This window comes from Camelus ferus, chromosome 11, assembly GCF_009834535.1.
Source record: "Camelus ferus isolate YT-003-E chromosome 11, BCGSAC_Cfer_1.0, whole genome shotgun sequence".
Taxonomy (NCBI): Eukaryota; Metazoa; Chordata; class Mammalia; order Artiodactyla; family Camelidae; genus Camelus; species Camelus ferus.
In genome coordinates, this window is record NC_045706.1 from 49,229,774 (window position 1) to 49,257,730 (window position 27,957).

At 32.3% G+C, this 27,957-nt stretch overlaps 1 protein-coding gene and 1 non-coding gene across 5 annotated transcripts in view; both read left to right on the forward strand.

Annotated features, from left to right (window-relative positions):
* The window catches only part of CCAR1 (cell division cycle and apoptosis regulator 1), a 45,775-nt gene extending 18,341 nt beyond the window's left edge, over positions 1 to 27,434 (forward strand). For 3 of the 4 annotated variants that reach the window (XM_032491526.1, XM_032491528.1, XM_032491527.1), the window contains 17 exons: positions 82 to 211; positions 466 to 627; positions 3,208 to 3,433; positions 4,017 to 4,130; positions 4,657 to 4,823; positions 5,544 to 5,754; positions 6,569 to 6,652; positions 8,486 to 8,671; positions 14,380 to 14,571; positions 17,217 to 17,456; positions 17,855 to 17,966; positions 23,871 to 23,953; positions 24,359 to 24,505; positions 25,213 to 25,333; positions 25,423 to 25,608; positions 26,142 to 26,347; positions 27,089 to 27,148. In XM_032491526.1, coding sequence (XP_032347417.1) covers positions 82 to 211; positions 466 to 627; positions 3,208 to 3,433; positions 4,017 to 4,130; positions 4,657 to 4,823; positions 5,544 to 5,754; positions 6,569 to 6,652; positions 8,486 to 8,671; positions 14,380 to 14,571; positions 17,217 to 17,456; positions 17,855 to 17,966; positions 23,871 to 23,953; positions 24,359 to 24,505; positions 25,213 to 25,333; positions 25,423 to 25,608; positions 26,142 to 26,347; positions 27,089 to 27,148 — 2,627 coding nt within the window. Of the gene's footprint in view, positions 1 to 81; positions 212 to 465; positions 628 to 3,207; positions 3,434 to 4,016; positions 4,131 to 4,656; positions 4,824 to 5,543; positions 5,755 to 6,568; positions 6,653 to 8,485; positions 8,672 to 14,379; positions 14,572 to 17,216; positions 17,457 to 17,854; positions 17,967 to 23,870; positions 23,954 to 24,358; positions 24,506 to 25,212; positions 25,334 to 25,422; positions 25,609 to 26,141; positions 26,348 to 27,088 lie in introns of all 4 variants that reach the window. The other variant, XM_006181182.3, reaches the window with a different exon arrangement.
* Positions 4,461 to 4,525, forward strand: LOC116667386. Its single transcript, XR_004324275.1, has one exon. It is a non-coding gene; the product is annotated as a small nucleolar RNA SNORD98 (small nucleolar RNA).
* Positions 27,435 to 27,957: the final 523 nt, after the last annotated feature.

A 27,957-nucleotide genomic window follows, 5' to 3' on the forward strand; every position in this document is an offset into this window, starting at 1 on the left:
TTTCTATATAAAATTTAACCAGGTAATCCTTTTGAACTTCGTTTAAGTAAGTTAAAATATTTTTTTCTATGTTTTTTAAAGCTGGTTTATTGCAGCCTCCTGTCCGTATAGTTTCACAGCCACAGCCAGCACGAAGGTTAGATCCACCATCCAGATTTTCAGGAAGAAATGACAGAGGGGATCAAGTGCCTAACAGAAAGGATGACCGAAGGTATGTTTTTAAAAGTATACTTTTGATGGTGTTGATGGTTGCACAGTGTGAATGCACTTAATGCAACTGAACCGTTCACTTCAAAATGGTTAAAATGGTAAGTTTATGTTACATATATTTTACTACAGTTTTCAAAAAAAATTAAAAAATGTATACTGTGGAATCTTGCTTTTATTACCTGTAACATTTATTTCATTAAAGAACTCTTTGATAATGCCAGAAATAGTAGTAATTTTAGAAAAATTTGCTTTAAGTCGTGAAAGGGAGAGAGAAAGGCGTAGATCCAGAGAAAGATCTCCTCAGAGAAAACGTTCCCGGGAGAGATCTCCTCGAAGAGAGAGAGAACGGTCACCTCGGAGAGTTCGACGTGTTGTTCCACGTTATACAGTTCAGTTTTCAAAGTTTTCTTTAGATTGGTAAGTTCTTGTCTTCCCCATTGTTTTTCTTGAATTGCAGATTTTGTATAATGTGGAGGAATGTGTTATGTATGGAGATATTTTTCTTACAACTTTGATTTCTTGACATTTAGTGCTCTTAGTTATATAAGGGCAGAAATGCAACTTGAAGTACCAGTTTAGTTCTTTGCAAGAGCGCATTATTTTCATACTTTCATTAAAGATACCAACTATTGAAAAAGGCAGCCTCTCTAATGAAGTTGTTCCTTAAAGGTAGAACTATTTAAGATCCAGATTTGTTGATAACCTTATTAAGGTTGTGTACAGTCTAGTGTATATGATGAAGTAATGATACAGTAGCGGACCAGCTATTTCAAGTTAGGTGTGGCAATGTAGTATAATAGAAACATAGACCTACATATATACTCAGAGACATGTAACATACACAGTTGTGTGTATACGTAAGTACATTTTTTTAGCCTTTGGAATCAGGTAATGGGAAAGTTACCAAGAATTTCTGAGCTCCGAGTGTGAAATGGAAGTTTTATTGACTAGAGAATTATTGTGATATTATTTGAGTTCATGTATGTAAAGCCCTTAACCCAGCATGTGACAGCTGTAGATACTCACTGGTGGTGGTGGGATGTGGTTGCCAACTAAGTAATGGCTGCAAAGGCGTAATTGATAAAAAGGCAAATTGGTAAATAACTGTTTTACTCTAGGGGAAAGGAAAAATTATCTCATTGTATATAAGGTGAATAAACAGATGGAAATAACAAATTGACAGTAAAATAAGAAAAATGAATCATTAAAAGCAGTGTTTAAATGTTTCTGGTATAGGTAAAAATAACTGTGTACTTCAGTGTCCTGAGACGGTATTGCTGCCTTTCAACAAAGTATGATAATTAATATTCATAATACTGGCTTGTCAGAAGTTAAAGTTTATATATATTCAGTTCTGTATGGAGTAAACCAGTGTATTATTTAAGCTACTCAGTGGCAAAATCTCACTTGGTGACCTGCTTAATTGTTATGTAGTTGGTGTTTATTTACTCTTTCTTGTGACAGTCCAAATCAGCAACTTTTTAGTTTTTACTAGTTTTTTTGTTATCCCTGTTTACTTGTATGCTTCAAAGTGTCTTGTCTGCATATTTCAGAGAAATTCATTGGAAACAAAACCTCAAAAATACTGACTACTGCTTTTAAACTCATCTGTTCCCAGTCTCAAATGCTATTCTAGGAAGAGTTGATGAATAGGATATAAATCGAACAGCTATCTTTCTCCTTCCAAGTTAAATCTTCACAGTTCCACTTTAAAGTAAATTACCGGAACATCAAATGAACCCATTACAAATAAAAGTGATTTTAAAATTTCCATACCTCTTATCTGTAATTGTGGAAATCAAGATTTTTCTCATAGTAACATGTTTATAAGAGACTGTACGCCAAGAAATGATACATTTGCACTTACCTTTTGTTTTATTATAGATTTTACTCTTCTGGGATAAAACACAACTTCAAAAATTCTGGTGGGGAACTAGGAAACTATTACACATACTTTTTGTTTGTAGCACTTCTTTAAAAACCAAAAATAAAACTCAAATAGCTGTTTTTAACGTTTTTGTTATTCTGGCAGCAGTATTTTGTCCAAATAAGTATAATTGTGTCAACAACCATAACTGATAAGGTTATCATTCTGTATTTCTTATTTTTAGGTTTCAAATTAAAAGACATCCCTATAGATGTATTAGTTCATGTTTTGTACTCTTGTCTTCAGTTGTCTTTAAAAAGGATAGTTTAGTTATCTTTTCATCTTACAAATTATTGGTGTTTCCCACTTTTCATTATGCTTTTAACAGAAATCTCTTACCTTTTACCAATTTGATTTACTTTTGAGTTTTTCTCCTTTAAAAGCCCTGCTTCTTAGGAAATACGAAAACCTTTAAAAAAATTAATATACTGGATTTAAAAGGCAAAAAAACTTATCCTTTCTTTACATAATAAACAAGCAGGGATGGATCTTAATCATTAACATAGAGAGATATGGAGATGTGGATAATCCAAAACATTTGGATTTTGCTTTCATTTGGATTTTTATATTTAATTTTAAATGTAACTCTGCCTGATCTAGGATCTTACTGCAGAATAAAGGTTGTATTCTTTTCTCCACTGTATAAACCTGATTGAGGAGCACTCATACTAATTTGGTACCACTCTTAACCCTTTTTTGTATCCATTCTATAAGAATCATAGTTTTCTCAAAAATGCAGCTTCCACTGAGGCAGAATTGCTTTTGTTCAAATCTTCTCTGAAGCTTGGGTTGAAGTTATTTCAAAGGGTCTTCTAAATGAATTCTAAGCTACGCACAAAAAGTAAATAAAGGTAATACTCATATAGTATTTATTCAAAGCTGTAAGTAAACATATTTGGAAGTGACATTTTCCATATGCCTCTATGCAAATCTATAGTTCATTAACAGTTGACTGTTCATTTTCAACTGACTTTTAACCATGTCAGGTTATATAGCTTCTGAATTGAATGAATGTTTGCATAGTTTTTGATATTATGACTACTTATTCACTACTTATGTCTGTTTTTCAGTCCTAGTTGTGACATGATGGAACTAAGGCGCCGTTATCAGAATTTATATATACCTAGTGACTTTTTTGATGCTCAGTTTACATGGGTGGATGCTTTCCCTTTGTCAAGACCATTTCAGCTGGGAAATTACTGCAATTTCTATGTAATGCACAGAGAAGTAGAGTCCTTAGAAAAAAATATGGCTGTTCTTGATCCACCAGATGCTGATCACTTATACAGTGCAAAGGTTTGTATTCTGTGTAATACAGCTAAAATTTCAGAACAGTTATTCATATTAAGAGTGTATTGTGGAGTAATAACTCACTTCAGAAAGTGGCTGTTATGTTTAAGATCTGAATACCTGTGTTTTCTTGTCTGTCTGATTCTGTTTTGGTTAAGTAATTTAATCTAACCTCTTTTTGCTTTAACTCTTAAGCTGTAAAACTGTGATTATTTTGAACCGCATAAAGATGTGACAATGAAATTCATTTTATTAAGCTTTCTGGAATGTTGCATTGCTTCTGGGGTGGCCCCAGATAAAATGTAATGTTGGGTGAATGCACTATGTGTTTAGTTTTCAGGGTAGCATTCAATATGTTGCTTATGGTCTGTATTTTCCTGCTATTTTAAAACATTGATCAAAAGGATTCCCTGAAAGTTAAAACTATGTAATTATAAGGTATCTAATACCATTTCTGCTATAGCATTTTACTTTCCATTTTTATAAAAAAAACTTCAGATATCTAATATGTAAGGATAATTAGTAGTGCTTCTCATTTTTTTACGTTACTTTAGACTTTTGACAGGATTGAATTATTTGACTATAATAGGTAATGCTGATGGCTAGCCCTAGTATGGAAGATTTGTATCATAAGTCATGTGCTCTTGCTGAAGACCCACAAGAACTTCGAGATGGATTTCAACATCCTGCTAGACTTGTTAAGGTAAAATGAAACATTTATTTTAACTTTAGGTGTATACGTTCTTTGCTCAGCTCTGTCCATATATAAAATTAAAAGTACTATGTTTTAAATTTTGTTGATTTGTTTAATAACTAATTTTAATATAGTTAAGGTACTCAGTTTAATAACGTAGATGTTTTTCTCATTGCAGAGAATGTCCAATTGCTTGTCATTAGTTTTGCTTGTCATTTGTTCAACTGCCATTTATATATGAAGCATAGTAAAATCTTAGTGGTATAATGCTCTTAAAGTTTGAATTGTAGCTTGTTTCTTTAAAAGAACTTTTTATCTGAGGAAATATTTTAGAAGGATGAGTTATGATGTGTAAATCCTATTCCATTGCTGAAATGCAGTGTGGAACACGATGAACTGAACTCTTCCTTGACTGACAGATACCAGAGGTAGTAAAAATGATATTGGAAAAGTTTGTTCCTTTCCTTTTCAAGTATTTTATTTGTAATTTGAAAAGTTGAATAATACATGTAAATGATTTTTTGTTTTAAATTAGTTTTTAGTGGGCATGAAAGGCAAGGATGAAGCCATGGCCATTGGAGGCCACTGGTCTCCTTCGTTGGATGGACCAGACCCAGAGAAAGACCCCTCTGTGTTGATTAAGACTGCTATTCGTTGTTGTAAGGCTCTGACAGGCATTGATCTAAGTGTATGCACACAATGGTAAGTACCAATTCATTTCTTGTTTAGAAATGTTTTTCTAATAGTTTATGTAGATGCTCTTGTCTGTCAGCCTTTTCCCTCCCTTATTTTAGCAATCTTAATCATACAGGTAATCTCAAAGGAAAAATCCCCACTTGTAGCAAAAGTTTATTTGGTGCCAAAAATGCTGGGTGGGAAAAGGATTAAGAACTAATGAAAATAAACTGAAAATTTAAATGTTTTGTAATGCTGTACTTTGGAAGTTGGATGTATGTTGAAAATATTTTTCATTTCATGCATAGCTGGAGAAGATCGTCAAGAGAGAACTTCATTTCATTATAATTCTTTTGTTATAAAATGATGTAGTTGCTGATTATTTTTGTTCAGCCATATTTTCTCTTGAGGCTTATTTGTCCTGTGCATTTTAGTATATTTCTTGTGACTTAATTGAGAATATTCTTTTTTAGCACATGAAATCTGAACAGCTATCCAGCTTCTTCAGGTATTCTCTAAATTATGGGTAGCTCTGAAAATGCTTTCGGGAACATACTCTTCTCTTAACCATAAAATATTGTACAAATGTACCAAAAGAGGAACTATGGCTTCTATAATTTTTTTTTCTTTAGACCAACCTCAAGTTCTTGCAGCAAAGTTTCTTTACTTGATGTGCTACAAGTGAACTAGGGTCTTTAAAATGTATTTTAGAATTTTTTTTCCAACATGCTTCTTCCCTTGCAACAGGTACCGTTTTGCAGAGATTCGCTACCATCGCCCTGAGGAGACCCACAAGGGGCGTACAGTTCCAGCTCATGTGGAGACAGTGGTTTTATTTTTCCCGGATGTTTGGCATTGCCTTCCCACCCGCTCAGAGTGGGAAACCCTCTCCCGAGGATACAAGCAGCAGCTGGTCGAGAAGCTTCAGGGTGAACGCAAGGAGGCTGATGGAGAACAGGCACTGAACGCTAATCCCTTTTTCTATTTCCGCTTCTCACAGGCACAGGAACACAGGCACAAATGCACACCACACACTACATAACAAACACACATGGAGGAACATAGCTGGTAACAGCGACTGGTAATCCAGCTTTCAGCAGTATAGTTTTATGTTCTTTTCTCTTAAAAAAAAATCTGTCTATTATGCTAAACTTTTAAGAGTGCTGAGACCTCAAAGGAAAATAAGTTGTGCTTAAATTGCACAGAATTTTGTTTTTATCATAGGTCTAGTTGCTGGAATCTGGGACCAGTTGTTGAGCAAGATTCAGTATTAAGCCATTTTAAACATTTTGCCATTTTCTAAAATTTAAAAAATTTTCTCTTTCACGGTCATCCGTTCTAGTCATGGATATTTGAAATTGGACAACCACAAGTCTGAGAGATTTGAAATTTCAGGCTATGTGGCATCGTCTTTGGTACATTTGAAAGGTCTGACTAAATCAGTCTTTGGGTGGCTTGAAAATTGGGGCAAGATCACACACTGTGTGGTTAGTGGAGACCGGCAGTGTTTGTGCATCCCTGATATCCTTTGTGTTGTAATTTATCACCCTTTTGTGTTTCACAGATCTGGCTTTGATTGGCTGATGAGTGTCTTTGTGATCAGTTAAAAGTGGTAGAATGTATGTACGTGGACTTGCCTAAATAATAACTTTAGGAGAAGATAATCTGAAACATTTGTGACCTTGCACAGATCAGCAACAGACTGTTAAAAATAAATTACCTTTATTTTAAGGTTTCAGAATAGTAATTATATTCTTAACTTTGTATATCAGGATGAAGAAGAGAAGGATGATGGTGAAGCTAAAGAAATTTCCACTCCTACTCATTGGTCAAAACTTGATCCAAAGACAATGAAGGTAACTTTGAAAGTAATGGTATTTAATTTGAAATCTCTGAACAGGAATAGAGAATGAGGACAGTTTTTTTTTTTTTTTTCAGATATAAGCCACTAAAAATGAAGTCCGCTCTTTTTCTGTAAATATTCTGTGTTATATTTGTGTGTTTGTATCTATAAAAATTAAATAAAAGTGACTTCATAAATCAGTTGAGCCAATATCTGTTGAAAGCAAGATGCATATGCTTATGGTCTTTTCTCATTTTGGAGCTGACCAAGATGTTATTTCTGCACTTAAGTGACTTAAATTCAAGGAGAGGAATGAAACATAGGAAAAAGATTATCCAGTTTTTAAAAGAAAATTTAAAAGTGAAAAGTGGACTGATATGCGTCTAAACTGGGAAGAAAATAATTTAAGAGCCTCTTTTGAAAATCTTTGATTAACCTGTACTAATGTTTCTTTGCTCCCCACGGTATCTGGACCTATTTTCTTTCTGTAGTTTTGTACCTCTGGGCCTCTAATGTGAATGTGGATCCACAGATCTTATATACATAAATTCTACATAGATCAGAAGATCAGAAGCTGATCACTACTTGGTTTTGCAACTTTTTATTTAACAATTAAAAGCTGACCTTTTGGTAAACTTTGTTCTCAGCAAAAAACAGATTTTTTTTTCCTATTTTTATGAAACTACAGTTTATTAACCCACATTGCTTTTTTAGTAAGTAGTAAATGTGTATCGTAAGAATGTTTGTTATTCTTGCACTACTCTTAAGTTGTCGTCTTCAACATCAGGTTTCACATGGAGTCCTGTAGATTCAAAAAATACAGGCAGGATGTGAGGGTGATCTGGCTGAGACATCTGTTACTCCACTGATCGCCAGGGTTGATTCAGCTGATCTGGCTGGCTAGGCGGATGTCCCTTCCTCTGACACCTCTCCTTGTGCGTCCCTCCCTAAGCTGCGCACTCGGTCGAAGAGGGTGACCATCCCCCATAGAGTTTGTTCTTCTCAGTCAGGAGTATACCAGTATCTGCGCTCCCCTGCTAGACCCTCCAAACAAGCTCTCAAAAAATAAAGGCAATTAAATTAAGCTTGCATCCCTGGACTTTTGTCAGACTGATGGCTTTGCTATTAAGTTTCTTATTTCAAAACTTGGATTCCTTTTGATTATAGATATAATGCAAGCTTATTTGAAAAATTGGTGCATACATAAAAAATTAAAGGAAAAAGTTTACTCAAGCCTGTCATTCAAAGACAGCCATTCTTCAAAATTCAATGTATTATCTTTCATTATTTTTTCTGGGTACAAGTGATGTGATTGGCTGGTTGGTTCTAATCATTTTGTGTAAAGAAGTTGCTGTCTCATTCTTTTCAGTTTATAATAGTATTTCCCATGTAGTTTTTTTTTATTGTTTAATTTTATTTTTTCCATGTAATTATTTTTAAGTGTTCTATATGGTTCCATCTGTTGATATACTGGTTTTTTCTTAGGTATTAGTCTTCTATTGGATATTATATTCTTCACTTTTTTGGAGGGAGAGACTATAACAAGGAATTTTTTTTTCTTAAAGTTTATTTTTACTTGTGTTTAGGATATTTCTTTTAGGGTAAATTCCCAGAAATTAGAATCTGTGGGTCAAAGAGCTTTAACTTTTTTTCTTAAGCATCTTAAAACATGTTTCAAATTATTTTCCAAAAATATTCTCTCAATTTGCATTTTCACAAGCATTTTATGAGCTGTACAAGTGTCCTTTTCACCAAAAATTTAAAAAATCAGGCAATAGATCACTTGTCAGTTTCCTAGTTCAGTATCCTATTTTCTTTCTCTGTGTTTTATGTTCTGTATATTTAGGTAAATGATCTCCGAAAAGAATTAGAAAGTAGAGCTCTTAGTTCCAAAGGCTTAAAGTCCCAGTTAATAGCCCGATTAACAAAACAGCTTAAAGTAGAAGAGCAAAAAGAAGAACAGAAGGAATTAGAGAAATCTGAAAAAGAAGAGGAAGAGGAGGATGATAGGAAATCTGAAGATGATAAAGAGGTATGTACTGAATTACTTAAATACTGTTAAACATAATAATGGTTTATAGAGAGTTCTAGGAATATGTATGTGTATACTTTTACTAAGGTATAATTTACATAATTGTAAAATTCAACCTTTTAGTGAATAGTTGTACAAGCTTTGGCACATGCATATAGTCGTTTAACTCCCACCACAGTCGTGATGTAAAACAGGTCTGTCACCCTCTAAAAATCCGTTGTACCCCTTTGTAAGCATTTTCCTGTCTCACCTGCCTCAGCCTCTGGAAGCCACTGATCTGTTTTCCTACTGTTTTTCTTTTCCTACTGCCTTTCGCAGTATATCATGTAAGTGAAATTATATAACTTTTTGAGTCAAGACCTATTTAATGTAGCATAATGCATTAGAGATTCACCCATTTTGTTGTGTGTTTTTGTAGTTTGTTCATTTTTATTGCTAAATAGTATTCCATAGTATTAATGTATCACAATTTGTCTATTTGTTCTCCACTTGAGAGGCATTTATTTCCAAGTCATGTATTTTTAATCCTCCCTCTTAAAAATGAATAATAATCTTTTAGATATAGGAAATGAGAAAATTTGGTTGTCAGAGCCATTAAGTTCAGAGATTGAGCTCTGAAATGTTTGAGAATTTTGCTGCTTTAAAGCTTTGTGTTTGATTGGGTATCAATTCTTAAGACTTAAAGTCTGTTTATTCAGGCCATTTATGCCTCAGTCTTATGCCCAATAGAATAACTCCTGGATGCATAAGCTTGTCATTTGTTTTCTGAATTTGATATACATGGATATCAGAAGTGTGTTATAGTACCAGTAATTAGATAATCCAGCATTATGTGTTTCCTGATGGGATACATTGTGAAGTATAAATCATTATTTATGAAGCATTGCTGCCAAAAGTGTTTTACCTTAATCTGTGAGAAAAGTCTGATCGATTGATTTTTATTGAAGTATAGTTGATATACAATGTTGTGTTTGTTAGTTTCTGGTGTTAGCAGCGTAATGACTCAGTTATACATATATATAGTGTTTTTCATATTCTTTTTCAGTATAGGTTGTTACAAGCTATTGAATATAATTCCATGTGTTCTACAATAGGGCCTTGTTGCTTATCTATTTTGTGTGTAGTAGTTTGTATCTGCTAATTTGAAACTCCTGATTTATCCCCATGCCTTCCCCCTTTGGTAACCATAACTGTGTTTTCTGTGTCTGGGAGTCTGTTTTGTAAATAAGTTCATTTGTGTAATTATTTTAGATTCCATATATAAGTGATATCATATGACATTTCTCTTTCTCTTTCTGACTTATTTCACTTAGTGTGATAATCTCCGGATCCATCCACGTTGCTGCAAAGGGCATATTTCATTCTTTTTTATGGCTGAGTAGTATTCCATTGTACCTGTAATACCATAACTTCTTTTTCCAATCACAGTCAGATAAATTTAGAATGTAAGAAATTCTGCAAAGCAGTTTGTCTGAACTCTTCAGAAAATGTCTGTGTAATGAAAGGAAGAATAATGGTTTAGATTAAAGGAGATTAGTAAGAAATGACAAGTGACATTAGTACTGAGTGAAACTTGACTGGATCCTGGATAGGGGAAAAAAAGCTGTAGAGAGTATTTTTGGGATAATTGGAGAAATTTGGTCATAGATGTGATATTAGATAATATTGAAGCAGCGTTAAATTTCTTGGATGTGGTAACAATTTTGTAATTGTGTAGGGAAATTATCTTATTCTTAAAGAGATGCATGATTTCTTATTTTACTAAATAGGTTATAAATATTTATCTTGATAGTGAAATTATCTCAGAGTTGGCCAGCAGGAGGCCTTTCAAGTTGGCTTCTATGTTCTTTAAAATGTCCTCATCATTTTTTGAGGACTTCTTATTTTGCAGTACAATACAGTGTTTCAGTCTCACTGTGTACTATCCCTGCCCTAGCTCTGAAATCAGCTGTTTCCCTAGGAAGCCTTGGTACCTTTTGGTGAAGAATGGTAATGGTATTTAGAAGCCAATATGTACTCATTGTTATCATTGTTGTGCTGCTCCTAACCCCTCTCAGTGAACAGAGTTATGGAATATATATGTATGTGTATGTTGTATACCTCCATATGTATATTTATATCTGTGTTTATTACAGTATCTTGTGTATATTGAAAGTCATGAGTTTATACTAAGATCCCTCATTCTACTCTAACATAAGGAGAGTTCATTTTAGTTTTCTCCCTTTCCATGTATCCAACTCCTTTGTCCAGTAATGCAAAACATAGCTTCCATTATACTTTTAATATATTTACTTCCTTTTTCAGTTGTCTATCACACTCCCTCTCCAGTCTGGATATCCTCCTTACTCTACTTTGCTCTGACTTCCTGCCCTATGCTTTCTCTATGTGGATTCCCTCATTGGGATTTCAGTACCTGGTGACTGGGCTGCTCACCTGCTCTGGGCCGTTGTAGCTCACCAGCTTCCATCACCCCTCTGTAGATACCTGCTTTGCTTGGAGGGATTGCTTTAGAACTGAATTGTTCAGGACAGGAAATACAGAAAAAGAAGGCAAAGTGTCAGTTTTCACTTTTTGATGTTAGTGGCCATTGGTGCTCAAATCCTAGATCTGTTGATTTGTTGGGGTTGAAATGATGATGTTATAATTCTTATTTTGTTTTCACATACTCTGCTCATCTGCTGTTTGGTTACCCAGTGTTATAGTGTTACCTATTGGTAAATTCATGTAGAAGAGGACAGTATCAATACTTGATTCTTTTCTTTCTTTTTAAAATAAGGAATGTTTCATGAATTTGAACCATTCTTGTGCAGGGGCTGTGCTAATTTTAGTGTATGTGCTGCTAAAGCAAACACTGTTCTTTTTGTTTATCCGGTTTTCAGGATAATGAATTGATTCCCTGCCATTTTCAGAAGGTTACCTGTTTGTTTTTAAACATCATTTTGAATATATGGATTTGAACATTTTTGATGGGTTTCAGTTCTTTACAATTCTTACCCTTATTGAATCTCAAATTGTACCCCCTATTTTGTTTGCCAGTGGGTGGGAATATATGTACAGAAATACAATACAGATATATTAATAGCACCCCCCACCGTTATTGTTCAAATTAGTTTAAATATATTTTTGCATTTCCTATACCTGCTTTATCCTCATTTTTTGTAGGCCAACAAGAGTCTTAGGGGAAGAGGTAACTAGGTTTATTTACTTACTTATTTTTTAAGTGCAGATTCTGGGGATTGAACCCAGGACCTTATGCTAGGCAGGCACTCTACCACTGAGCTATCTCCTCCCCCATCCTCATTTTTTAAACATGGTGGTCCTGTAAATACATTGTTCTAGCATGTGGCGTTACATATTGTATGCTCTTTTAATCATTTAATTTTGGTTATAAAACTGTATGTGTAATGATCACAGCTGGTCCTTTTGTCCTTGTCTCCACAGTTCATCTCTGGTAGATTCCTCAGAGCTCATGGTAGCAGTATTTAAGTTTTTGTATGTTAACAGTTTAACTATATCCTTTATACTTGAAAATCATGAATATAAAATTTGATTCACATCTGTTTTCCTTGAGTGTCTTAAATATGTTGCTTTTTCTAAGATTTTCTATGAAAAAAGTGCTGATAATGCAGTTTGCTTTCTGATAGTCACTTGCTAGTTTCCTAGATGTACAAATTTCTAATCTCATTAGAAATGTGTTTTGATATTGGTCATTTTGCATTAATATCTTCAGATGCATGGCATGCTTTTTCACTCAGATTCAGATTTATTTTCAGGAAAATTTCTCTTTAACAAAGTTGTTTGGTGGTAAAATATATATAAGTTAAAATTAGCCTTACACCATTTTTTAATATGTAGTTTATTGGCATTGAACTGCATTCACGATGTTGTGCAGCTGTCACCACTGTACATTTCCAGAACTCTATCCAAACAGTAACTCCATATGTTAAATAATAACTCCCTGCACCTCTCTCCTCTCTTCTTTCTGTCTCTATGAATTTCCCTATTCTAGATACTTCCTGTAAGTGGACTCATGCAGTATTTGTACTTTTGTGTTTGTCTTCTCTTGCTTAGTATAACATTTTCAAGTTTCATCCATGTTACAGCATGTATCCAAACTTGATTTCTTTTTAAGGCTGAATAATACTTCATTTTACATATATACCACATTTTATTTATCTGTTCATCTGTTGATGGAACTTTGTTTTCAGCTCTTGACTGTTGTGGTTAATAGTGCTATATGAACAAACAAGTTTTCTTTAATAATAGTTTTTAAATTTGTTCTGTTCTCTTTTGTTTTCTTTAAGAAATTCTGATATCTCAGATTGAACTTTTTTGCTTCCTTAATATTGGTCTCTTTTTCTTAAATCCTTTTCCTCTTAATTTCTTTTTGATTTAAAAAAATTTCCTATTACCTCCTGTTCTCTTAGGGCATGATCTCTTGAGTTCATTTGCTTTTTTATTCCTTCTAATTTATTCTTAAATTTTTGAAACTGTCTTTTCTAAACTGTTCCCTAAATTCTATCACCTCATTTTTTACTTTTAAAATTCTTATTCATGTTGTTCTTTCATATCTTACAGTATTTTCTCAGGGTTTTTTTAGCACACTTTAAAATAGTAAGTTAAAATTTTTATCTGTTTTTGGCCATGTCTTTCTGGCCCACTCATTGTCTCCAGGGATGTGATTTTTTTGCTCTTTCTTTTTTTAAAAAATAGTAACTTTGTATGGAATTTGACCTCAATACTTTTCTGTTGCTTATTTTTATGTGAATATCGTTTGCCTAAGTTTTATTAGAAGATTGCTTCAGATAGCTTTACTGACTTAACAGAGCTTTTCATGTTCTGTCAAAAAATACAGTGGCTTGCTGAGGTTTCTATCTCTGTTGCCCTCTACCACTTTTTATCTGGACCTTCTGTTGTCTCTGTCCTGGTCACTATTAACTCTGCTCCCAGAAGTTTCTTCTTAATGTGGGCCGTGTGCTGGAAGGATGGGCTGGTAAATCAGCTTTGAAAGTTCATAGGGCTAGAATGTCCAGGTCCTTTCAGATCTTAACACTGACCCCTTGTACTCAGTATTGTTGGGGGTAAAACCTTATCCTAGTTTCAGCTGCTGTTCTTAAATTGACCTGCTATGCTTTCCAGTGGATATGCATGTATTATGGTTTTCCAGTTCTTAGATCCTCAGGCAGTCTCATTGCTTCCTTTTGCTTTCCCCTGACACAGATGCCAGCAATACATAGGTATTTTGGCTCTTGTGGCTCTTTCCCCACCCATTTGTATATTGGTGTTTGTGGGGATGCCTTGTCACCTCGTTTTGTCATGAATATATGTGGATTTTGGTTTTGGTGTCTAAATTATTCTGTTTCTTTGAAATGTAAGGATTCAGATAGACCCCAAAACTATGTTACGACCACTGTTTTCCCAGAATCCTCTGATTTATATAACGTTAATATAGGTTTGTGGGGTTTTTAAGTTTTCCTCCTTAGAAGGTGGTTTCTTATGCTCAGAAGTCCAAAAGAATTAGGAACCATAAAAGCTGCTATTCTCTTTAGTAAATTTAACCTTTCCTCCCTTCTTTATCTCTTACGGTTGTTACTATCATTGTAAGGAATTATGGAAATTTTGTCTTTTTTCTTCATATAGTGTACATTTATTGTGTATACATGTTGTATGTGGAGGTTTAACCATTACTTAAAATCTCAAATATGTAGGAAGAAGAAAGAAAACGCCAAGAGGAACTGGAACGCCAGCGTCGGGAAAGAAGATATATTTTGCCTGATGAGCCAGCCATTATTGTACATCCAAATTGGGCTGCAAAAAGTGGCAAGTTTGATTGTAGCATCATGTCTTTGAGTGTACTTTTGGACTACAGATTAGAGGATAATAAAGAACATTCTTTTGAGGTAATGTTTTAAGATTGAATTGGGATCCAGATAAGGTCCACACATTTTGATTGGTTAATATCTCTCTTAAATCTCTCTTGAGTGCCTCTTTCATTGTTTCTGGTTTGTTTGTTTTTGTTTTTGTATTTTTCTTACTTTTTTTTTTTGAAAAAAACAACTAGATGATTTTTCCCTACAGACTCACTATTACTCTTTGCTAATTGCATTCCTATGTTGTGGTTTAAATGTTCCTCTGGCCTCTCTGTTTCTCATAAATTGACAGTTGGATCTAAAGGTTTAATCAAGTTCAGATTCAATTATTTTTTTCCTGAAGCTACTTCATAAATAGTGGTGTGTTCTTTTATCAGGAGACATATGATACCATAATGTCTAATTGCCTCTGGAGAATGAGGTAGTACTTTATTATTTACTCTAGAACTAGAATACCATTTAGTGGGATTGAAACTTTTACTTGTGATTGATTAAGATGTAAGATAAAATATTTGATGTTTATCTTTTCAACATGAACGTGTTTCTTTGTACCATTATTTTAGAGCAGCTTTACAACATATAGTTTGTCATTTTTCAGAACAGTTGAAATGGACTTTTATCCCTAAGTAACTGATTGCTTCATTCTTTAAATAAAACAATGTAAAATATCCTCAAATATTAGTTTTATAAATAGCTTGTACAAAATTATAATTGTGTTCAGTTATTTATCTTATCAACATATCCCACATTGTTTTTTTTAATTGAAATATAGTTGATTTACAATGCTGTGTTTCTCACATTGTTTTATTTGGTAAATATTGGAAAAAATTAGTCATACCTACTTGACCCAAGAGGTCATTGTCCACCAAGTGATAAGATAAAAGTGAAGTAACGTGATTAGATCAGGGTCATTTGCAAACAAATATATAGGACTTCTGAGGCAGTTATTAGATGTGAAGTACGTGCTTATTGGTCTTGATATAAAATTTGTTACAAATATTAAAGTATTTAGTTTTTGGTAACATTGATAATTTCAGTAAATCAGTGTCCTTAAACTCTGATTTCATTTTTGTTACCACTTCCCAAAATTTAACTCTTAAAAATGTCTATCATGTAGTAGTCATTCAAGAAATAAATAAATGAAAAAAACAAAACCAGTCTTTGATATTACTTACTGCATATAAAGTATATACCATATACCTGGCGGATGCTCAAAGAGTATCTCAAATTTATGCTGCTCAGTGGAAACAGCCCTCTGCTAGCAAAAAGATGATTTATTTTTTCCTCTCCACCTAACATATCCCCTCGGTTAGTTTCCTTTTAATCTGTCATTAGAATGTAACCGTTATTCTGGTGTATGAATTTATAAGAAATTATTCTGTAACTAAAACTTTGGCTTATTTAATATTAATGCTAGGTGTATCTTTTGTTTTTCAGTATTTACAGATGAGAAGATATGTGGAATTAATACTGGTCTTCTAGTTACTGTTATAGGTTTCTTCTAAGTGTGCCACATTTTAATTGCTTTTTTATCTCTGATAGGAAATAGAAAACACTATGAAAAAAAGATGATTCTTGCTGTTTACTTACACAGATGGAGATTTTGTTTAGTTTTTACATTAATGGTTAAGAGAAAGAAGAATTTTCAACATTTTAATGGTCATTTTACTAATAGATTTCTTTTTATTTAAAATGTATAAAGACTGTGCATTAATTAAAGAAAAATAGATTAAAAGATCAATTACAGTTTTAATACATTGTATATTCCTTAATAATCAGGAAAATAGTCTGATTAAAGTGTTTTACCAAATATACTAAACACATAGCCAATGAGGTTTTAGAACTATGGTCAAGCATTTCAAGTTCTGGACCCTTTAATCTGTTGAAAGCAGTTAGCCTTAGATATATTTATGTGTAAAATTTAGTGTATAATTTTAGGTTAATGAATATATTAAAGGTTTTTATCCCCAGATCCTTGCATAGTAATAATAACCTACTCCCTACTCAGAATTTTGAATTGGTTTCCCCTGCCTGGAGTGCTCTTCTGGGTATCTGTATGGCTCATTCTTTTGCTGTCTTCAGGTCACTTTTCAAATGCCACCTGATCAGAGAGGCCTTTTCTGACTACACTCTCTTGTTACTCTCTCTGCTCTTACTCTGCTTGTTTTTCTTATAATTTGATGTTGGTTTGGTAATTCCATACTTTGTCCCACTAGATTGTTAGCTCATGAGAGTTGGGATTTTTATCTGCTTTCTTTATTGCTGTATCCCCAATGCCTAGACCAATTCTAGTACATAGTAGGCATTTAATAAAAACTTGTTGAGTACATTTCATGGTAAATGCACATGATAAAGTACATTTATTGTGAAGATTAATTGTTAAGGTAGTAAAAATTCTTTTTTTCTACTCATTTTCAAATTTTCTGTAGTAGTACAGTTACTGTTTTTTGTAATATTTGACCAAAAACATATACTAAACATAGTATTTGTATCTTCAGAAGATTTTTTGAGGATTTTGAGATTCCTCAGGATCATTGACATCAATTAATGTAATTTTATTCTTAGTGCACATTAATTGTTAGATGTGACAAGTTACTATTTGATAAATTACTATCCTGGGTTTATTCAGTATTTCTATTAAAGCTGTCTGGTTTACTGTTGGTATCTTTTTACAGGTTTCATTATTTGCAGAACTTTTCAATGAAATGCTTCAAAGAGATTTTGGTGTCAGAATATACAAATCATTACTGTCCCTTCCTGAGAAAGAGGATAAAAAAGAAAAGGAAAAGAAAAGCAAAAAAGATGAGAGAAAAGATAAAAAAGAAGAAAGAGATGATGAAACTGATGAGCCAAAACCCAAACGGAGAAAATCAGGCGATGATAAAGATAAAAAAGAAGATAGAGATGAAAGGAAGGTCTGTAATTATTTCATAACTAGCAACCCAGTTTATAAGTTTTTAATTAGTATTCTAGATTGTATTACATGATGATGAATTCCATCAGAATAGTGAAATGTAAAGGCGAAACTAAAAGACCTCAGTGTATTATTAGGAATTTAAATCTTTCAATTAAGCCTATATTAGCATCTAAACTAGTTTTGTGGTAATTTATTTTTTTTTTAAGTCTAAGGTATACAGCATGATGGTTTGATTTACATATATTGTGAGTGGTAGCTTATTCTTAAAGTACATTATTGTTATAAGAAATTTATACTTGATACTATTTCAGGTAAATTTAGTGGATTTAATGTGTTCTTTTAGTCATTTAATGTTTGGTGAGATCTTGCTTCATCTTAAGACATTTTAAATTGCAGAAAGAAGATAAAAGAAAAGATGATTCTAAAGATGATGATGAAACTGAAGAAGATAATAATCAAGATGAATATGATCCACTGGAAGCAGAAGAAGCTGAGGATGAAGAAGATGGTATGATTCAAATTTATTTATTTCCCCTTGGGATGAAAAATACATTTTTTAATTTGGTGACTTTGTATCACTGAAATCTATAATCTTTAGAATTTTAGAATGGAAACAGTAAAATATTTTCTAGTGAACATATATTAAGTATTACAAATTTTTAGGTGAGAGGATTGTTTTAAGAAATGTTTATTTTTGACAATCATATGTTCTATATATAATTAATACTAATTCACCTCGAAGGAAAAAAATTTCCTTGATCGTGATGCTTAAACTGTGTCATGAAAGGTATAATAGTCTACCTTGTTTCAGAAAATACAATCTTCATTAGAAAACTAATTTTAGTATTTTTTTTAAATTATGAAGATGGTCACACAAGGAAAAGAGTACATATAACATGTAGGTAGAGTTTAAACACCCATATACCCATCACCCAAGTTTTAAATAACAAACTTTTATCAGTAGTAGTGATATTCAAAATACAGTAGGTAGACAGATAGTTATTGTTGACTAGTCATAGACATCAGCCATAAAGTACCTATACCTGTAAGTCTCCCTGTAGACTTGGAACTTTTTTTTTTAAGTCTTTTTCTGAGATGAGAAAATCATAAGAAGTTTTTTTATAGTACATCTTTCAGGATATTACTAGTTAAGTTTTTTTGTTTGTTTGGTTTTGGTTTTTGGTTTTTTTTTTTCACTTAGGGTATTTTTGTTTACCTCTACATTTTCTCTTTCCATAACATGTTATTTTTCTTCTGTTTGATGAAAATATTCAAACTTTATAAAAGAAGTTGAAAGAATAGTACATTGAACACACTGTATCCAACAGCTGATTCAGGTGTTAATATTTTGTCTTGTTTGTGTTGTCTGTCTATTTGTTTCTGATCCATTTGAAAATAGGAATTCTTCAACTTGCCCAAGAAAAGACATTCTCTTAACCACAATTCCATAATCACACCTAAGAAAATTAAAAATAATGTCATAAACCACCTGTTAATGCTATCTAATATGTATTCTTAGAGTTCTAATAACCTTAGTATTCTTAGAGTTCTAATAACCTCAGAATCGATAATATGATACGCATTTATCAGTATTTCTTTCATCTTCATTACCTGCTTTGCTCAATGAAGATGAGTCATTTTTAGTCTCATTTTTCTCTCCCCTCTCCTAGTGTAGTTTTATCATTGCTTTAATTAAATCGCTAGACAGTGTTCTCATTATTTTGTCAGTGTGAGAGTATCCTAGCTTTCATCCCTTAGTTGTCTTTCTTTATTCTTTTTCTACTTCTTTGATGGTGTTCTCATCCATTCTCCCAGCTTTGAATACTATCTGTGTATACTGACAAGTTTCAAATGTATACCTCAAGTCAGACTTCTATTCTCCCATATTATCTGTATTTGACATCCACTTAAGTTAACTGACATTTCAAAACAAACATGTCTAAAATTGAATTCCTGCTTTTTCTCTTCACCAAAACAAAAAACAAAACCCTCTACCCTCGGCCTTCCCCAGCTCATTTAATGGCAATTCCATACTGGTAGTTGCTCAAGCTAAAATCCAGGAGTCATCTTTGACTCCTTTTTTCCCTCCTTTGGTCATATTCCATTTCCAATCTATCAAAAAGTTGTTGCCTCTGTCTTCAAAATATTTTCAGAATCAGACCATTTCTCACCAGCTTCACTGATCTAACCCTAATCTAACCCATGTTGTTGTCTGTTATTATAACAGCATCCTAACTGGTCTCCCTGCCTATCCCTTTCCTCTAAAGTCCCTTTTTCAATACAGTTGCCAGAATAACCTTTGTGAAATTTAAGTCATTTTATTTATTCACATTCTTACAGTGACTCCATTTTCCTCTATGAAAAAACCAAAGTGTTTACAGTGACCTAGAAGACCCTACCACATCAAGTCTCTAATTTGATCTCTTACTACTCTTTCCACTTGCTCATTGCACCTGTCACCAGGACCTCCTTGAACCTATTACACATACTCCTATGTTAGGATCTTTGCATTGGTAATTCCTTTTACCTGCGGCTCTTTCCTGAAGATCCACCTTCCTGACTCTCAACACTTTAAGTCTTTATTCAGCTATCACTTTCTCAGTGAGGCCTACTCTGCACCCTACGCTATGTAAAATTGCAATCTCCTGCCTCCCCTGCCTCCCTGATCCCTCTATCTTGTTCTACTTGTTGAACTTACAACCTGGTCTAATATACTGTTTACTTAGTATACTTATTGTCTGTCTGCTTTCCACTTGAATATGAGCTCTTAGTAAGAAATACTCTTTTTTTCTGTTTTCTTTTCTGATGTATATTGCAGGTTCCTAGACCAGTCTAAATATCCAAATAGGCTCTTAATGGATATTTGTTAACTAATATCATAAACTGCAAAGCCAAATAGGGTGGTAGGATTATAGTTTGGGGATTTTTTTTGGTTTCCCTGGTTTTTTTAATTGCTGCTTGATTATGTTAAATTTTCCCTCCATAATTTATATCTCATTATCCAGTCAGGTTTCCAAAAGACCACTTTTTTGCCCATGGAAAAGTAGAATTGATGGTTTAAAAAAAAAAAACATAACACCAGTTACTGTTTAAAATGGTATTGAATATTCTTAGTAATCAGAGGATCAAATAACAGTAAGAGTCTAATTTTTAACTGTCAAATTGATATAAATTAAGTTTTTAACAAAAGGTAACATCAATTTAACAAGGGTAAAGAAAAGATTACCTTCACTCTTGGGGGTCAGTTTAAATTGTTGCACTTTTTCTGGACAGAAATTTGGAAATAATGAATTAACCATAGCCTTTGAAATACCAATACAGCTGTCCATTTCATAATTGTTTATAAAACAAAAAATTAGAATCAATCTTAATATTCAGTAATAGGGAATTAACTTAAATGCATTTTGATATAGACATGTTATTCTGTGCAGTCATTAAAAAAGAAGTTGAAGGAAAGTGACATGGAAAAAGATTACAAAATAGATTTTATAGATGTAGACAGCATGTTCATTTAAATGTATCTCATATGCAGAGGTGTATGTATGTGGGGAAAAAAATAAAAGAACATGATCACAACCATAATTTTAGTATATCTTTGATGGGATTTATTTATTTACCAAGATGAGCAAAGACTACTTGGATTTTTAAAAAAACACTATAAACATGTAGGTTCCAGGAGAGAGAGTTTTGAAAGTGAGTTTAACCATTCAAGTTAAATATTCAAATATTCAAAATAAGGTGTCTATAAAATGTGAATAAATGAAAGGAAAAGGGACTTAACCATTGTGGAGTAAATGGTTCACTCTTGATAAAAATTATATTGTTTAAGAGACGGAGGATAGAGCTCAGTGGTAGAGTGTATGCTTAGCATGCACCAGGGTCCTGGGTTCAATCCTCAATACCGCCATTAAAAAAAAAAAAAAGAATGAATGAAATAAATAAGTAAACCTGATTACCCCCTTCAAAAAAATTATAGTTTAATCCTCACAATTACACTCAGAGCATATTTTTTCCTTTTTATAAGTGAAGAAACTGAAGCTTTTAGCAGTAAATCAATTTACCCAAGATAATAAAACTAAGTCAGCTGAACCACTCTATACTGTATTATATATGTAATATAAATATGAGAAATAATTAGGTTCAAAGGACATGTTCTGTTTTTTAAAACAGTTTATTGAGGTTCCAGTACATACCACACACTCACCCATTTTAAGTGTTTATGATTTAATTTAATAATTTAACAATTTAATAATTCCTAGTAACTTCATACGATTGTGAAACCATCACTACAGTCAAGTTTTAGAACATTTGCCTGATTTGTTTTCTAAGTAACAGCTTGGGATATAATTCACATACTGTCCACTTAAAAGTTTGCAACTTACTGGTTTTTAATTTATCCAGAGTTGTACAACCATTACCATAATCAATTTTAGAACATTATCATTGCCTCAGAAAGAAACCCTGTACTCATTAGTAGTCACTCCCATTTCTCCCCATCTCTGCAGCCCTCAGCAACCATTAGTCAGTTTTCTGTCTCTATAGATATTCTGGACATTTCGTATAAATGGGATCATGCAGTATGTGATCTCTTTTGACTGGCTACTTTTCACTTAGCATGTTATCAAGGTTTGTGTGTGTTTTAGCATGTATATTCTATTTAATATAAAGTTTTCTATATATTGTTACTATTCATATACAACTTCTCACATAAAGCAGTCTTTCCTAGAGTGTCACAAAATATTAACAAATATTAAAGTTGATAAACTATGCTGGGGTCAAATAAATTGGGAAAAGTTGGGCTAAAGCAAAGGTCTACATGTTTTACCACAGGATTTCTTAGCTACTTGTGTATATTATGGATGTCCAAGAAGGGAATATATTGTGAAATATTTATGAATATGCTTTGTAGTATCTCAAGGACTATCTAACTCCTAGTGTTTACTGTATCTCATGTTTACCAACAAATCATTAGTGACTGCAGACTTTTTGATAGAGATCCATTTGAGAGATCCAAGAAGCCTGTAGAACCAAAATTTCTTTTGAAATTATTGGCAGATCATTAAATAACCGCAAAAGAGCTCTTTAATTGCATATAATTTGTGAAAGGATGATGTATTTGTTCACTAGGGCTACCCTGAAAAGTACCTCAAATTGGGTAACTGGATAAGGAATAGAAATTTATTGTTTAAGCTGAAAGCTTAAGTCTGAGATCAAGGAGTCAGCATGGTTGGCTCCTTCTGAGGGCTATGAAGAGTCTATTCCAGGCGAATCTTCTCAACTTGTAGATGGCCATCTTCTCTCCACATCTTCACATCATCTTCTGTGTGCATGTCTGTGTCCAAATTTCCCATGTAAAGACATCAGTTACTAGATTTTAAAGCTCACTCTAATGACCTCATTTTAACGTGATTATCTCTGTATAGAACCTTTATGAAAATAAGATAACATTCTGAAGTACTAGGGGCTTAGGACTTCAACATAGGAATTTTAGGGGGTAACAATTCAACCCATTAACAGATTTATTCTGTAATATTCAAGCTAGTAATGGTGGCTGACATGAGGGCGATAGCTGAGTCTTAGAGAAGTGGGTAGCCTATGGGTAGGTAGGAGAAAGGAGTTTACTTTTTGTCACTGCTTTTTGTATATTTTGAATTTTGCATAAGGTACATTATATATTATTAAAAAATAATAAGATAATATTCTAATCTAGAAAATAAGTATCATGAGTTGTATAAATCATTCAAATATTCTTTTTGATGTTTGAAAAATACTGAGATTCCTTACTAGAGTACAGATTTCAAGCCATGTCTTCCACAGCTACAGACTTACCTTACTGTACTAATTTTTGTTTTACTTATTTACTTACTTAGAATAATTTATCCAATTTCCTGCCTTTTATCCTGGGACACATACATTAGTGTTAGCAAATCTAGATATTAATACTCTTAGGTCTTAATTATCTTAAAAACATTTCAATTCTCATATCTAGTTTTATTCTGCAGCTAGTTTTACTACATTGGCTATTTTCCTTTGGTCTTTTAGAAAATATACTTTGCTCTATTTTGTTTAAATTTACGTTCTAATTTTCAATTTTATGTGTAAAATTGATTCATTTTTTGGAACCAATTCCTCCCGATATTTATTGAATTAAGTCTTTTTATTTGATTCAATTGAGTCAATTTTTTCCTCCCTCTAGTCTATAAATTTCTTCTTCTTATTCTTTATAATTGTTTCTTATAAAATCCAAACTACTTTTATTTGTATATTTCTTTGCTGTTGTATCTTTCACAACAGCTGGTCAGTAAATAACAAAAACTGATCAGTAATAGAAAGAAGTATTTTCAGTCTCTACAGTAGTTGAAAACTTATATGTATTAATGAGTTTTTTGCTGCTGTTGTATTTATTTTATAGATCGGGATGAGGAAGAAATAAACAAACGAGATGACAAAAGAGATATTAATAGGTACCTAAAGGAGAGGCCCTCTAAAGATAAGGTATTTATTAAATACTGTATATATTTTTGAGGTATATTTGACATATAATATTGTATTCATTTCATTTTTGATAGTGAATTGACATGTTTATACAATGCTGTATACTTTATAATATGATAATTTCCATTTCTTATATAATACAAAATTATTAAACAACACAATCATGAACTTTATTGGTCCTTTTATAGCTGTATGTTAGCACTCAGCAAAATTCAGTCCATTGTATTTTGATATTTGTGGTTCTGTCAAATAACAGTATGTCTTATTTCTTTCCCCTATACACATAAACCAGACCAACTCCTTTTAGCTAAGATGAGGCAAAGGTCTTTTCAGATTTTGGTATTGTCTAATTATCTCACTTTTGGGGGTATAAATTATATACTGTAACTTTTTCATTTTCTTTAGGAAAAAGAAAAGACTCAGATGATCACAATTAACAGGGATCTGTTAATGGCGTTTGTTTATTTTGATCAAAGCCATTGTGGTTACCTTCTTGAAAAGGATTTGGAAGAAATACTTTATACTCTTGGACTACATCTTTCTCGGGCTCAGGTAATCTTTCTTGTGACTATTTATAATGAAAAGCATTTTTAAGTAACTTTATCTTTTTAATACCTTTGACTTTTTGAAATATAAAAGCAATACAGGCTTATAAGTAATACAGTTAAGCAATACTGAAATAAATAAAGTAAAAAAAGTTAAAAGTCTCCTCTTCCTGTAGTTCCACTCCTCTGGCCTAATATTTAAACTTCCAGATCTTTTTATAAGCAACTCATATATGTGTATATATGATAGTTCTAGTTTTATGAACAACAGTTGAAATCATTCTGAATATACTGATAACTTTTTCATTTAATAATATATCATGGACATTCTACAATGAAAACAGAGACTCAGTTTATTCTTTTTATTATTGCATAGTGTTCCATGGTATAGTCCCAGTTGCTGGGTGGTTTTCATTTTTTAGAATTACAAACTATGGTGTGATAAACATCTTTATTTGTATATTTTAATGTACGTGTTAGTGTTCCTATAAATGTTAGACTTTCAATGTTAGCAAAAATTTTTGCAAATAATAATTTGGATTTCAGGTTTATAGAGAAGACAGGTAAAAGCATAAATGCTCTACTTGCATGGTAGTAGATACTTTAGAAAACAGATGCCATTGTTGTTCACCTTCTGTGAAAATTAGAACACAGCTATTCAAGGAGAATCAAAAACTTATTTTCATCTTTTTAATTTACTTCCTTGCATAACAGGTAAAGAAGCTTCTTAATAAAGTAGTTCTCCGTGAATCTTGCTTTTACCGGAAATTAACGGACACCTCAAAAGATGAGGAAAACCATGAAGAGTCTGAAGCACTGCAGGAAGATATGCTAGGTTTGAGTATATTACTTTAAGATCTTGCCATTTTATAACTATGTTATGAATTAAAGAAGAAAATATTTATGTTACCTTTTACATTATAGGAAACAGGTTGTTGCTTCCAACACCAACAGTAAAACAGGAATCTAAGGACGTAGAGGAAAATGTTGGCCTTATTGTGTACAATGGTGCAATGGTAGATGTAGGAAGCCTCTTGCAAAAATTGGAAAAGAGTGAAAAAGTACGAGCTGAAGTAGAACAGAAGCTGCAGTTACTAGAAGAAAAGACGGGTAAGAAACAACATTGGATACGTTCGTTCTTTTAACAGTCTATTGGGATATTTATATGTACACATATATATACATACCTGTACACATGAATATCTAAACCTGTGTTTTAGTCTAGATGCGTAATGTAACTTCACTTTTGACCATTTCTGTTAAAGATTGTAAAATTGCTTAGCTTTTAGAAGAATTAATCTTAGATCTTTATGTGCATTCTCAGGTTTGATTGTTTTTCTGTTGCATTCTTTTAATCTTTGCCTAGTTCAACTTAGTTTTCACAAGTTTCTGCTACTTATGTAGTCTATACAATTGTCTAAAAATGGAACCTCAGTTTAGTAGTAATACTTAGGTAAAACTTAATTTAAGTGAAATGAGTGTTGCTGTGTGCTTTATAACTATTGAAATTGATGCATGTCACCATTTTAAGGTATTATAGGCACTTTTTATTCTAGCTTTGAATATTTTTTAACCCCCAAGTTAAATTGGAAATTTTAAGGGGTAAGTTGGTGAATTTTGGGTTTTGTTTTTTTTTTTAACAGATGAGGATGAAAAAACCATATTAAATTTGGAGAATTCCAACAAAAGCCTCTCTGGTGAACTCAGAGAAGTAAAAAAGGATCTTAGTCAGTTACAAGAAAACTTAAAGATTTCAGAAAACATGAACTTGCAATTTGAAAACCAACTAAATAAGACAATCAGAAACTTATCCACAGTAATGGATGAAATTCACACTGTTCTTAAGAAGGTTAGCTGTTTTATACTTTAAACATTTTCTTAGTTTATTTCATTTTTAAAAGTCTCTTTCTGGCAATTTTAATATTATTAAGCTCTTCCTGGCTTTTCTAATAGAAAATGATGGTAGCCTTCTGTCCTTCATTAGATTGTTAGATTAGCCAAAAGCAATTCCCCAAAGATGATATTTTCCTGGAACTTACTTGGGATATCAGCATGGTTTATGTTTGCAGACTTCTTAAAAAGCAAGTTTTATCTGTATTTCTTTCAGAATCAGAGATTGCATTTGAACTTGAGAAGATAAGCCATTCACTTCTTTTTCTAAATCCACTTAATTGTTAGGCAGAGTTGAGAAACTCTTTGATACTATCAAAACTGGTTTATTAGTGTTCTTTATTTCAAAAAAAATCTAGTAAGTCAGTGCCACTGTAAATAAACTTTAGTAACTGAGAGACCTTCTACATCCTGGGTCTCACTCAGAGAACAAGAAGAAAAAAAAAAAGTACATTGCAAAGAATATACTGCACTTATTCCTAAGAATCTAATTTCTCAGTACTTTGATGACTTTCTCAAATACTAGAAGCCATTCTGCACAGAATTGAAAGATGTTTCTTTCATAGTTTCCCCAGGGTCAATTTTCCATATATGCTAAAATGAACTGTCTGGAGTATCTCTATTTACTGATGTTTATTATTTTAAAAGATACATTTAAGAGAAGCTAATAAAATACACTGTTTCTTTGTATATTTTATAGGATAATGTGAAGAATGAAGATAAAGATCAAAAATCCAAGGAGAATGGTGCAAGTGTATGATAAAATGTAGTGATGAAGAATGGTGTTAAATAATGTAATATATAAAATCATGATAAAAGAATGTTTGAAAGTGATGCATGTTTGATTTTAGTAGTATAAATACCTGTTAGTTGAAATGATGTATAAAGTTTTATGAATGTGAGAGTCTTTGCTTTCGAGAATTGCTTGTAATTCCTGGCATCCAAATTATTAAACACTCCTTGAGTGAAATAATTTTGCATTGCAAAATGTTTTAGGATGAACTTTGTTATAGTTTTAACCCCAATAAAGTTCATCAATTTAATTGCCAGTAGTATTTAATTATAAATGTCTTTTATTAAAAATCCAGGAAATTGTAATTTTATTTATAGAATTATTAATAGTTTTTTAAAAAATTTTTAACACTTTGAAATTTCAGTATAAATCATAAATAGCATGCTACTTAATTTTTGCAAGGTTTTTGAGTCACATTTTTTTTTACTTGTCCTAAAATCCATTCTAATTATCATTCTCTAAAAGCATTTATTAAAAATAAAATTCATCCAAAAGACAGTACATCAAAAACTAAGAAAGTAATAATTATCATTGTTATTATATATGTTAGGCTTTACGTAAAACATAGTTTTGATGTTAAACTGCTTTCATTTAATTGTTCTACTTTCTCAAAATAGCATGCATATTTTAATTTAGAGGGGTTTTTTTTAATGTAGTTTATGTCTAATATACAGTTTAGTACCAAGCCAGAAGATGTCAGTATGATGCCATAAGTTAGGCCTTCTTAAATTAAAAAAATGTTTTATTAGTCTGTGTACTTCCTTCAGAATTTTAGC